Below are 11842 nucleotides of genomic sequence, written 5' to 3' on the forward strand. Positions count from 1 at the left end.
GTCATTGTATGTGGATGATTTACTAGTTACTGGTTAAAGGAATGAATTGATTGAAGAATTCAAGAAACATATGCAAGATATTTTTGAGATGACTGATCTAGGTTTAATGACCTACTTTCTTGACATGAAAGTAAATCAGAATGAGCATGGCATCTTCATAAGCCAACGAGCTTTTGCTCTAAATATTTTAAGCAAGTTTTGCATGAAAAACAACAAACCTGCTAGTACTCATGTGGCACAAGGAGAAAAACTCTCCAGCAATAGTGACCATGAATGAGTGGATGAGAAGGGCTACAAAAGCTTTGTAGGTTGCCTGCTTTATTTGATAGCAACAAGGCCAGACATCATGTATGCAGTCAGCCTTCTATCAAGGTTCATGCATTGCTGCAATGTGGCTCATTTCAAGGCTGCTAAAAGAGTGTTAAGATATGTTAAAGGGACCTTAAACTATGGGGTGAACTTTGTGAAGGCTGAGGAGCTGAAACTAGTTGGCTATTCAAATAGTGACTGGGCAGGCTCAGTTGATGGCATGAAGAGCACATGGGCTATTTTTTCACTTTAGGTTCATGGGTGTTTTGTTGGAGTTCTGAAAAAACAACAAACAGTAGCTCAATCCACTACAGAGGCAGAGTATATTGCAGCTGCTACTGTTGTTAAACAACCCATTTGGCTTAGAAAACTTTTGAGTGACTTGAATGCTGATCAAGAGGAAGCAACATAGATCAAAGTGGACAACCAGTCAGCTATTGCTATTGCCAAAAATCCTGTGTTTGATGGCAAGTATCACTTTGTAAGGGAGGTAGAACTATCAAAAGAAATAAATTTGAGTCATTGCAGTTCGGAGGTTCAGCTTGCAGACATTCTAACCAAGCCTCTAGCTAATGCAATGTTTGAGTACTTGAGGAAAAGAATTGGAGTCTACTGCTTTGCAGTCAAGGAGGAGTGTTGAAAGTTGGCAACAATACAGCAACAAGCAAATGTCTAAGGTGTATTTTGGTTGTTAAAACTTTTTGTAACATGTGACTTATATTTGGTTTGATTGTAATTCTTGTTTTGCTAAGGATTAGTCATGTACTTGGCTGATTTAGTAGCCTCTTAGGTTATCATTAAGTTGATTTTACAGCTTGGATACTAGCACAAGCAATGTTTTGTTTTCTTCCAATGTAAAGAAGCTACTTATGTACATTGTAATATTGCTTATTGAAGTAATGAGAGTTGTTAATTTTTCTCTCAACCAACGTCTGTTTTGCTTTTGTTTTTCATCTTCAAACACAAATTTTATTGTTTTTGATCTTTGGATGTTGATATAACTCAACAAAATGCAAGAAAATTATATCAAAGAACTTATGTAAACGTTACATTCGTTATATCAGTTACAACAATTTCAGCTCACTGACTCGGCTAACTAACTTTTCTTAACCGACTATGACTGTGATCCTTCACTATTACTGACAAACAAAGCATCGGAGTGCCCAACTCAAAAGTGAGGATCAATCATGGATTTACTTATGTTGAAGCTCAAAAACAGTATAAGCCATTTTATATGTATAATACCACATTAATAATTCCATCAGGAAATGTCCAGTTAGCAAGAAAAAAACTACAATAAGAAAACATTCTTAGAATACACATTATGAGCCTTGCAGAGTAAGCACCTGATTCATGCATTGTTTTCTTCCCATTACTCCATCTACAACATCATTTACCGGAGTTTGTATCTTCATATTGGTTTCAGACATGATTCAGTGAAAGAGACATGGGTGAATGGAACTGCTTAAATGCTTAGCAACTCTGCAAAATAACAATATGTTTTAGTGATTTTTTTCATTTCCGAATTTCTTCTCCAAACCTAAAGTAGGCAACTAGACAACACAAGCCATAACTAAAAAAAGGGCTTTGGGTCCAAAAACTATACCTGGCTAACTAATTTAAACTAGAGTTCAGTTAGGTACACATTTACCTTAATATGCTATGTTCACAATGGTTCAGAGAATTAGATGAAACTGATAAACCTCTACTCTGGTGGAAGAAGGGCGATTTCGATCTCTTGAAGTGATTTTCCTTTAGTTTCCAACACGTTTCTCTTCACAAAAATTACTGCCACCAAACAGAAGGTGGCGAAAATTGTATTCAGGACTAATGGTCCTATCTGTTCCAGTAACCGCAAAAACAACAGACCCACAAAGAAATTTACCACCTGTTAAAAAAGATCAAAGCCAAAGGTGAAATAATTCTCACTGCGGACTTGTTTCCGCATTTAAGAGTCAAGATCAAGGAAAGAACACCCAAGACCCTTATCACAAAAGCTTGTCTATACCAGGAGAATTATGAAATATCCAATGGGACCTCAAGATTTGATATAATGCTTTGAAGTACGAGTAACATGATTTCTTTTCAGGAAAACAATCAATTTAACATAAAAATCTATTCCGGGAATTTAACATGATTAACTTGTAGCTAAACAAGCAAAGAAGTAAATCCCGTGTCTAGCAACAGTTTCCAATAAGAGGAAGAAGAGTTATAGCTGGTTACCCAATGACTAGCCAAGCAAACTGACATTGCCTTCGCCCTTATCCGGCCCGGAAACATTTCTGATAGGAGGAGACTAGGGACTGGTCCAGCACCCACAGAAAAGGCCAAGACAAACCTGCATTTTCACATAATCAAAGCTTGTTTTAAGAGAATGCCACACCAGAAAATAACTCTACTAAATGTAGATGTTTCCTTTGAATACCCTTTGTAAAAGTCTAATAAAGGTTACCTCAAACAAGGTCTATGGGACCCCAAAGATGCATTTTTCTCAGGTGGAAAATTGGTTATGCATTCAATCTGGTATGCATTGTCTTGTTATGAATGAAGAGGAAATTTTAAATAACCAAAGTCACACTAAGACTCAAGTGTTTAAGAAGCTTATTTCCATGCCAAAAAAGTTTGATCATCAAAGGATTAACAACTTACAACAACATGCCTCCAACAGATAGATAAACTTCATTGCTGCTAGAGACTAAGGAGCTAGCTGAAGCTGCCTGAAGACCCATTGCGACTACCTGAAACATAAAAGTATGAAGCAAAAATCATATGAAGTGTCAACATGAAGTGTCAACATTGTACTACAAATAATACAAACTGCTAGGTTCAAGTCTAACAGTCGGAAAATATGTACCATAGCATTAGCACAACCTGAAAATACATTAAACAGAAAACTTGCACCACAATATTATCACAATCAAATATATGCATATCCTCTAGGAATTTCATATGACTGCCCCTATATTTCCAAACCTTGTAGTTCTTAGCCTCTCACAAGGCAACAACAACGGTAACAGCAAACTGCATTAGACAATATTGGTAGTTTTATGGTATAAGTAATGCTGCAGAAAAATAACTACTCACTCTTAATTGCAAAATGGACACAAATTTGAAAGTCCAACCAAATCTTGGCATGCTTTCTCTTATGGGATTACACAATTAGATGCCAAATTATAAAAACCATAGACAGCTACAACACAACCATATTAGGAACTTTATATCATATATATATGCTGCTAGCATGCGCCAAACAATTAAACTGGTAAAAGTTTGTTCCTTACCATGCCTGAGAAACTTCCGATGAGAAGTACCTTCCTTCCCAGTTTATCCATCAAAAGCAATGCAGCAAATGATCCTGAGTTGATATAAACCTCAAAATAAAAGAAATGCTCTACCATGATGCACAAGTTGGATACGTGGTAATTGAGCCATTTATACCTAAGAAATTGGCAATCCCCACAGATATGTTTGCGGACTGTGAGGATACACCAGCACTCTTAAAGACGGTTGACGAGAAAAAGAAAACAGAATTTATACCAGAAAGCTGTTGTAAAGCAAAAAGAGTAGACCCAATGAAAACAACTGCAAAAGGAGAAGTTAAAAAGTAACAATTTAGAAAGTAAGTATAGATACGACAACATAAAAATCTTACTGAAAATAATTAGCATGCTCACCTTTACGATGATGACCAAAAAGTAGCTCTGACAATTTGACTGTTTCTGCTTCACCCCCTCTCTCTGACTTCGACAATTCAGCCATTGCACCTTTGACATATGGTCCTCCTAAAAGTTTCTCAAATGCAGCTTCAGCATCAGCAGCTCTTCCTTCCTGAATTGTAAAGGTTATAAGTTTCTACCGAAAAAAAGCTATTTGAGGATAAACAAAGAGAAAGAATATCAAAGTGCTTAAATTCCTTTTTCTTTTCTGCTGAATAGATAAAGGAGAAACAAGTATGTTTTTATAAGAAAAGGGTGATATTCACCCATTCTAAGAAGAGATGATATAAGGATATGGTGTATTTAAAAAAAATTTCAGCCTCAGAAGAGTTTGTTTAAAACAATGTAATGAATCTGTTGTCCGATCTCAACACCTAGAGTACATCATGGATCTAATATCTTTCTTAAATATCTGATATAAGGATATAGCATATTAAAATTTCAGCCTAAGGAGAGTTTGTAGAGAACAATATAATGTATCCGTTGTCCGATTTCAACACCTAGAGCACATCTAGATGCTTCTAATACCTTAAATATCTGATATATATCTAAATCCATCCACTAAAATTGATTTTTTGTCAAGTTGAAATTTTTCTCACAAAGATGCTTAACTTCCCAACGACTTTATATTCAGATCCTTTAATCTAACTGCAACTGCAATAAATAAGTATTTTAAGTGATTGTGCTAATACAAAATAAATGTCAAGCTAACCTATATTGCTAAAATTCTTCATTTTTCTTTAAGTTCTATAACCCTCAAAGGATCCTCCTAATGCAAGGACAGTTTTAGAAAAAGTTTAATATCCCCATATCAGGCACATACTTATATCTGACACTCACACCCAAGTCCAAATGATAGAAGCTAACTGTTCACAGTTCCTGAGAATATAATAATATAAAAGGTGAACATAATTTGATCTTCCGTTTTCATTTTCATAACTTTTAATAAGATTTCAATCTTTCTACCTGGATTTAACTTTTTTATTAGGACAAGAGGACACTCAACGAATTCTTCAGATGTAATGAGAGTGTAAAATTATTCATTACTGAATATGAAAGGACAGCAAATGACCTTGAAAAGCCAATGGGGACTCTCTGGAGAAAATTCCATAAAAAGAGCAAGTAAAGCAGCAGGAACAGCAGATACCCAGAAACATATGCGCCACCTGTGTACATCATCAAATTAAGAAATATGTCATCAATCTGATTCAGAAAAGCACAATCCAAGTTGTTCAATTATGAATTCTTTTTGAAGAAGAGAATGTGACACCAAGCAAATCATCTTGTGGTGGGGCGCTGGTAGTGTGGTTGTAAAGTTTGCTTCATATAACCATAAACAACAGATTAAAACAACCTTTATGTTAATTATAATTTTCAAAGCTACCACTAATTCACTCAGCATTTCTTACCAACCCTCAGTTTCCTTAGCAGGGAATCCAATTAACAGAGAACTCATCAATCCTAGGCTTGTTGCAATCTGAGTGAAGCTTCCATATGTGCCTCTTACATAAGCAGGAGAAACCTGTGCATGGATCAAATTGCTATTTGCAAATATATGAAAGAAAAGAAGAAACCATCTTTTAGATACCTCTGTCACATAAAGAGTTGCAAGCGTTGGGCCAAGACCCATTCCAGTCCCAACAAATAACCTCCCTAAAAGCATACCCGAAAGGTTTTTTGCTGTTGCACTGCAAGAACATTATTGGATCTAAGAACCTAAACTGAGGAACTTTGTTAAGATTATCAATTTAAAAGACTGCAAGCATGATGCCAGGGAGAGCCTGTAATGTACTCTTTATAACTTAATTTGCATATGAGAACTAAAAGAGAAAGGTAGCTGGGGCTTGTTATTTCTCATAAATGGCTCAAGGACCCAAAACGCAAGTGATGGAAATTAAGAGGTAAATTTACCAGTTAATCTGAAATTTTTGCCTTGTGAATACTAGTATGAGCTAAAATCTAATAAAAAGAATCTGAATAAACCTTCAAAGGCATTATCATATAAAAGCATTCAATTATACTGGAGACACATTCAAAAAATCCTAAAAGTTAAGGTAAATTAAATAATACAGCAATTACCTCATTGAAGACCCAATTATCATAGGTAAAGCACATAGCTGGAATGCCCTGCGAAACCCAACCCTATCCACTATCAAACCACTGAACGTTGATCCAAGAAAGCCCCCCCCTAAACATATGCTTACAACCAAACCTTGATTACAACAAAATACAACATATTAATAGAGCAGTTTCTCAAATAAGACACGAATACTAAAACCTAAATTCATTGCAATACTACCTTCAGCCATGGTATTCCCATTAAAATGAAGATCATTTGAAATACTTTCTAGTGTTTCATTAATTACTCTGCATTAACAACAGCGAGTATTAAGAATGCATTATCTCAAGAAATTCCACAAAAGAAAAACCAAGAACAAAAGAAAATCTCAAAAGGAACAAACCCAAGATGGTAACCGTATAAGAAGGAAGCTAAGGATGCCACGAGTATATACAAGAATGATCGCTTCCAAGAAGGGTTTCCAATCTCTTTACTCACTCCATTCAGTGAACGTACTTAAAAGCACACATATGGAATTAGCAAACGGTCAGTACTAAGTACTATTCCAAATTTGGAGCAAAATGCATGCAAATAAGAGATCAAATACACAATCCCATAGCATAAAAAACCATAACATAAAACAAAAGCAAAGCTTTCAGCTTCATATAATTTGCATTTTTTTAAAAGGTTATAAAGGGGTTTCCAATATCTTTGATCACTCCACTCAGTGAACGTACCTAAAAGCAAAAATAAGGAATTAGCGAACTGTCAGTACTAAGTACTTTTCCAAATTCTGAGCAAAATGCATGCAGATAAGAGATCAAGTACAAAATCCCATAGCATAAAAAACCATAACACAAACCTAAAGCAAAGCTTCCAACTCCATACAACTTGGATTTTTTTAAAAGGTTATATATTGTTTCTTCAATAATGACCATTTTATTATCTTAATCACTAAAACAACCACTTGCTTCCTACTGCCCCCATATCAAAAGACAAACATTTGCTTACATGCCTCGTAAACAAAATCATGGCATAACCTTCTCTTGGAAACAAAAGTCATGGGATTACCAAAAATAAACCCTTTTTAAAATACCAACTTAAAAATCACAAAGAAATGAAGAATCAAGGAAAATGGAGAAAACCTGAACCTTGCTCTTTGTCATAGGCATTGATATAATCTCTGGTGCCACGCTTATACATGGAATAAGCATCGGCGTGTCGTCCCCGCATTGCCACGTTACTATAAACACCCTCCTCCCCGGGACTAAATACAGAACTTTCGGAAATCAACTGCGAAATAAATTCAAAGATCAATCACAAATCAACTAATCAAATAGATCACTCCAATTTTTTTTTATTCCATCATGTAATTATGTAAGCCAAAAACGACTGCATTGAGAGAGAACAATAAAAAAAGAAAAGCAAAGCAAATTACGGAGATCAGAAATAGGAGTCGTTAAACAACAGAAACAAAGCTATCGTAGCCGTTTCTGTGGGATCAAGAAATAGAGAAACAACTTAACAGATCAAAAAGATAGTAAATTATTTGAGAAACAGAGGAACGGCAGCGTTCGCACGGAAGATCAAAACTTTAAATAACTCACCATTTTCGGGTTCACCAATAGAAAGAAATAAACAGATTAAAAGAAAAAAGAAAAAAAAATAAACGACACGTCGAATAAGGAAGAAATGAGCGTATATATATACATATATATATATAGATATAGGTGTATAATTAGAGCTTTAAAATGAGAAGATGGAAAGTGGCGGAATCAGAATTCATTAAAGATAAGAGGTTTGACAAATGAGGAGGTAAAAGAGAGAAATCAGAAATGGCGAAATGACAAAGAACGGACAGGAGTGTAAAATGCGGTGGGAAAGGTCACTGATGATAGTCGCTAATGTCGCACTGTACTTGACAAAACTGATTGTAGATGTAATCGTTAACTTTCCTTGACACAAATCTAGCCGTGGTAAAAGTACCTGAGAAGCCCCTGTATTTAGGGGTAAATTACATTTTAACCCTTCTACCGAAGAAATGACAAATTAGCTCTTATACATTTCAAAACTTGAAAATTAGACCCTCCCTTACCATTTTCTCTTTAAGTAATGATGTGAAAGATGCTGAAAATTATTTTTTATTGATAAACTATACAAAACCCAATCAACTATACATTTTATTTTATTTTGGTCACCCAACTAGTAATGTTTTTGATTTATTAGATAAAATTTTCGAAATTAAATATTTTAATCACTCTAAGCTGATGTAGGCCCCTTTTTATTGGTTTAGTAATAAAATTAGTTCGCTAATGTTTACCCATTCTATCAATTTGATCCTAAATATAAAAAATTCAACAAATTTAACTCTTAATGTTTACAAAATTTGTCATTTTAGTTCTAATTCTAAAGAATTCAGTAAATTTAGCCCTCAATATTTACAAAATTTTTCCATTTAGTCATAACTCTAAAAATTTTAAAAATGTTTTTTTATAAAAAAATCATTTTAGCCGTTTATAACCCATCAGCTAACTAGTGATGGCACGGGGTGGGGCACGATGGTTTTTTGCTCGCCCCCGACTTGACTCTATGCTTTACCGTCATGCTTTGACCCTAACCCGACCTCGACTTTAAAAAATTTAACCAGCTACGAGCTCAAACTCAAAATTTAATAGTATACCCAACTCCGATCTGATCTGATCTGATCTGACCTGAGTTTAATTTTTTTTAGTTTTTTTTGTAAAATTGTGTTTAATTAAAAAAATAAAATGAAAGGTTTTGGCACCAATTATTATTAGATTTGCTTAATGATTTATCTCTAGAATTGTGTGCTAATGTATATTTACACGCATATATTGTGACCACAATACAAAAGAAAAAAGAAGGAACAAAGATTTCTTTAGTAACTTATTAAATTAAGAAATAGAAAATGAGGGAAATAACCTTACAACGGTGGAAGGGGACTAGTACAGAGCTAGTAGAATGAGACTAGTAGTGATAATTTTGGGGATTTTTAATTTAATTAATATTAAATATGTGTAGAGGGTAATTTTGTAAATATCTTAAGGAGGGTGAGCGGTCTTATTCTAAACTTGACCTCAACCATACTATATTTAAAAATTAACTCACCCGCCCCGACCCCCAACTTCAATAAAAAAACTCAACTCTATTGGGTCAGATTCAGGTTTTTTTTTTTTTTGCTATCCAAATGGCTAACCCATGTAAAATATTAAAATAAGAAAAAAATACCCTCTTTCAAGTCACTTGCAAAATAGCTCTAAAAAGTTGGGATAAAACACAAAAAAAAAATCCAAAAGAATATAAAAGGCATTAAAAATGTTATATGTGTTATGAATATCTTATTAAGTGGATGTCCATCATGATAAAGATAAAGTTTTCATGTACTTTAAATTTTAATAGCTATTAGAATTAAATCTCTATTTTTTATACTTCTTATGGCTATAAATAGAGACTCTGATGAAGTATTGTAATTATCCTTTTTTATCAATAAAGTATCTTCTCTATTGCTTTCATATTTTCTTTTTTCTTTGTTCTTTATTCTCTCCATCTCTCTTTATTTTATAACACGTTATCAGTACGATTCTCAAAATTTTTTCTAAACCCACATTGTTCTTATTTTTCATTTGATACCCCCCAAAAAAATTTGAAACCCATACCTCAATTGCTTTCTATCCTTTTCTAATCCCTCGTTGAATTACTTTCATTATTTTTCTAACCTAGCATTCAAATTGGTTGCTTGGCTACCCAAAATTGACGAAAAAAGAGGGGTTCAAACTTGTGTAGCGATTTTCTTAAAGTTCTTGGGAGGAATCAAATTTAATTTCTCTATCGACTTAAGGTAATCCTAAATTTTATATCACAATTTATTTTATATTATTTCTTATTTTTTTTCTTAAATACATTATTATAATTACATTTGACAAATAATATGATTACTACTATTTTACTAATATTTTTTTTAGTTTTTTTAGTGATTATAATGTCAAATCTTGCCAAACTAGAATTTGCTGCCCTAGACATCTCAGGCAAAAAATATTTGTCATGGGTGTTAGATGCTGAAATTCACCTAGATGCTAAAGGTCTAGGGAATACTATAGTAGCAAATGAAGAAGCATCTAACCAAGACAAGGCAAAAGCAATGATTTTCATCCGTTATCATCTACATGAAGGATTAAAAGTAGAATATCTCACTGTGAAAGACCCTCTTAAGTTGTGGAAAAAATTGAACGAAAGATTTGACCACCAGAAAATGATGATCCTCCCTAAAGCTCGTCATGATTGGATGCACTTACGGTTGCAAATTTTTAAGACTGTAAGTGAATACAATTCAGAACTTTTCAAAATTAGTTCACAACTGAAATTATGTAGAGAAAACATAACTGATAAGGATTTGTTAGAGAAAACATTTTCAACCTTTCATGCTACTAATGTGCCCCTGCAGCAAAAATACTGTGAAAAAGGTTTTAAAAATATATTCTGAATTGATTTCATGCCTTTTAGTGGCTGAACAAAATAATGAGTTGTTGGTGAAAAATCATGGAATTCGTCCCACTGGTACTGCACCACTCTCTGAAGTGAATGTTGCAGTACACAATAAATATGAAAATGAAAAATATAAAGGTCGTGATCGTGGTCGTGGACGTAGTGGGGGACATGGTCGAGGACGTACTAGTAACTGCTATCATGGTGTTCATAATAGTGGTATTTCTGACCACCAAAAAAAGAATAACAATGAAGGATAAGAAAGAGGTGGTCAAAATAATCCTTTAAAGGTTATTGAGAATTTATGTTACCGATGTGGTATGAGGGGGCATTGGGCACGTACCTATCGTACTCCTGAATATTTAGTGAAAATTTATCAAGCATCTATTAAAAGGGAAAAAAATAATATTGAGACAAATTTTATATCCAAAAATGATAAAATGGAGGCAAAAGAGGAGGGTGATGTAATTCATGGCCTTAATGATATAACTCACCTTGATGTGACTGGTTTCTTTGAGGATCATTAGAAAAGTTGGTGTTATTTTAGCATTTTATATTATTTTTAAGTATGTTTCATTTTCTTGCATAAATAATAAATTGGTGTTATTATGTTATTTTAAATATGTTTATTTTCTTGATTAAAAAATGTTTATTTATATATTTTGCAAGTTATACATATGCAATAAATATTTGAAGTGTTTCTAATGTTACATTTTATTTATTTTTATGAAGAATATGAATGATCAACAAAATTTTGTTGGATCCAAAATCAGTGGAGACATATGTCTTGCTGATAGTGGTGCAACACATGTAATACTCAAAGAGAAAAAAAAATATTTTTCTCATTTAGCAATAAGTGATGCTCATATTAATACAATCTCGCGTAGTTTAAAACTTATTGAAGGCTCCGGGAGAGCAACTATATTATTACCTAAAAGTATAAAATTTGTCATTGATGATGCTTTATTTTCCACTAAGTCTTAAAGAAATTTATTGAGTTTTAAAGATATTCATATTAATGGATATCATATTGAGACTATGAATGAGAAAAATATTGAATATCTATATATTACAAATGTTGATTGTGGAAAGAAATATGTTTTGGAAAGACTTCCTGCTTTTTTATCAGGTTTATATTATGCACATATTATTGCAATTGAGGCACACGTTACTACAAACCAAAAGTTTGTAGAACCACATACTTTTGCTATTTGACATGACCGGTTAGGCCGTCCCGGATCTATTATGATGCGAA

General features: G+C 33.5%; 3 protein-coding genes across 7 annotated transcripts; 2 read left to right on the forward strand and 1 right to left on the reverse strand.

Annotated features, from left to right (window-relative positions):
• The first annotated feature begins 346 nt into the window (after positions 1-346).
• LOC107949858 (secreted RxLR effector protein 161-like) lies at positions 347-721 on the forward strand. Its single transcript, XM_016884630.1, has 2 exons — positions 347-520; positions 563-721. Exons 1-2 carry the CDS (start codon positions 347-349, stop codon positions 719-721), a joined length of 333 nt encoding a protein of 110 aa, XP_016740119.1.
• A 586-nt stretch (positions 722-1307) lies between these two features.
• On the reverse strand, positions 1308-8003 carry LOC107949553 (probable plastidic glucose transporter 3). 5 transcript variants are annotated; one of them, XM_016884244.2, is made up of 15 exons: positions 7692-7999; positions 7230-7377; positions 6488-6599; positions 6325-6392; positions 6105-6237; positions 5614-5713; positions 5435-5547; positions 5098-5191; positions 3984-4137; positions 3847-3891; positions 3591-3664; positions 2959-3047; positions 2533-2647; positions 1961-2197; positions 1308-1791 (listed from the first exon to the last, which is right to left on the reverse strand). In XM_016884244.2, the coding sequence occupies exons 1-14, from the start codon at positions 7692-7694 to the stop codon at positions 2015-2017; spliced, it is 1431 nt and encodes a 476-aa protein (XP_016739733.1). In that variant the 5' UTR covers positions 7695-7999; the 3' UTR covers positions 1308-1791; positions 1961-2014. The 5 variants fall into 5 exon arrangements, with proteins under 5 accessions (XP_016739733.1, XP_016739730.1, XP_016739731.1 ...); XM_016884241.2 differs by having other exon boundaries at positions 3748-3891; XM_016884242.2 differs by having other exon boundaries at positions 3748-3891; positions 7236-7377; positions 7692-7997.
• A 2081-nt stretch (positions 8004-10084) lies between these two features.
• On the forward strand, positions 10085-10847 carry LOC107949859 (uncharacterized). The gene is made up of 2 exons (XM_016884631.2): positions 10085-10556; positions 10606-10847. The coding sequence occupies exons 1-2, from the start codon at positions 10085-10087 to the stop codon at positions 10845-10847; spliced, it is 714 nt and encodes a 237-aa protein (XP_016740120.2).
• The last annotated feature ends 995 nt before the right edge of the window (positions 10848-11842 follow it).

The sequence above is a fragment of the Gossypium hirsutum genome, chromosome D03, assembly GCF_007990345.1.
Source record: "Gossypium hirsutum isolate 1008001.06 chromosome D03, Gossypium_hirsutum_v2.1, whole genome shotgun sequence".
Classification (NCBI taxonomy): Eukaryota; Viridiplantae; Streptophyta; class Magnoliopsida; order Malvales; family Malvaceae; genus Gossypium; species Gossypium hirsutum.

Excerpts from the sequence above, each read along its gene's own strand:
- LOC107949858 (XM_016884630.1), top strand. The coding sequence starts at position 347 with ATGTATGCAGTCAGCCTTCTATCAAGGTTCATGCATTGCTGCAATGTG. Across the intron at positions 521-562 it reads ATAGTGACTGGGCAGGCTCA|GTTCATGGGTGTTTTGTTGG; the intron begins GTTGATGGCATG and ends TTTTCACTTTAG.
- LOC107949553 (XM_016884241.2), bottom strand. Across the intron at positions 4,138-5,097 it reads GTCCCCATTGGCTTTTCAAG|GAAGGAAGAGCTGCTGATGC; the intron begins GTCATTTGCTGT and ends TTTACAATTCAG. Across the intron at positions 2,648-2,958 it reads TCTGTTGGAGGCATGTTGTT|GTTTGTCTTGGCCTTTTCTG; the intron begins GTAAGTTGTTAA and ends GTGAAAATGCAG.
- LOC107949859 (XM_016884631.2), top strand. The coding sequence starts at position 10,085 with ATGTCAAATCTTGCCAAACTAGAATTTGCTGCCCTAGACATCTCAGGC. Across the intron at positions 10,557-10,605 it reads GCCCCTGCAGCAAAAATACT|TGGCTGAACAAAATAATGAG; the intron begins GTGAAAAAGGTT and ends CATGCCTTTTAG.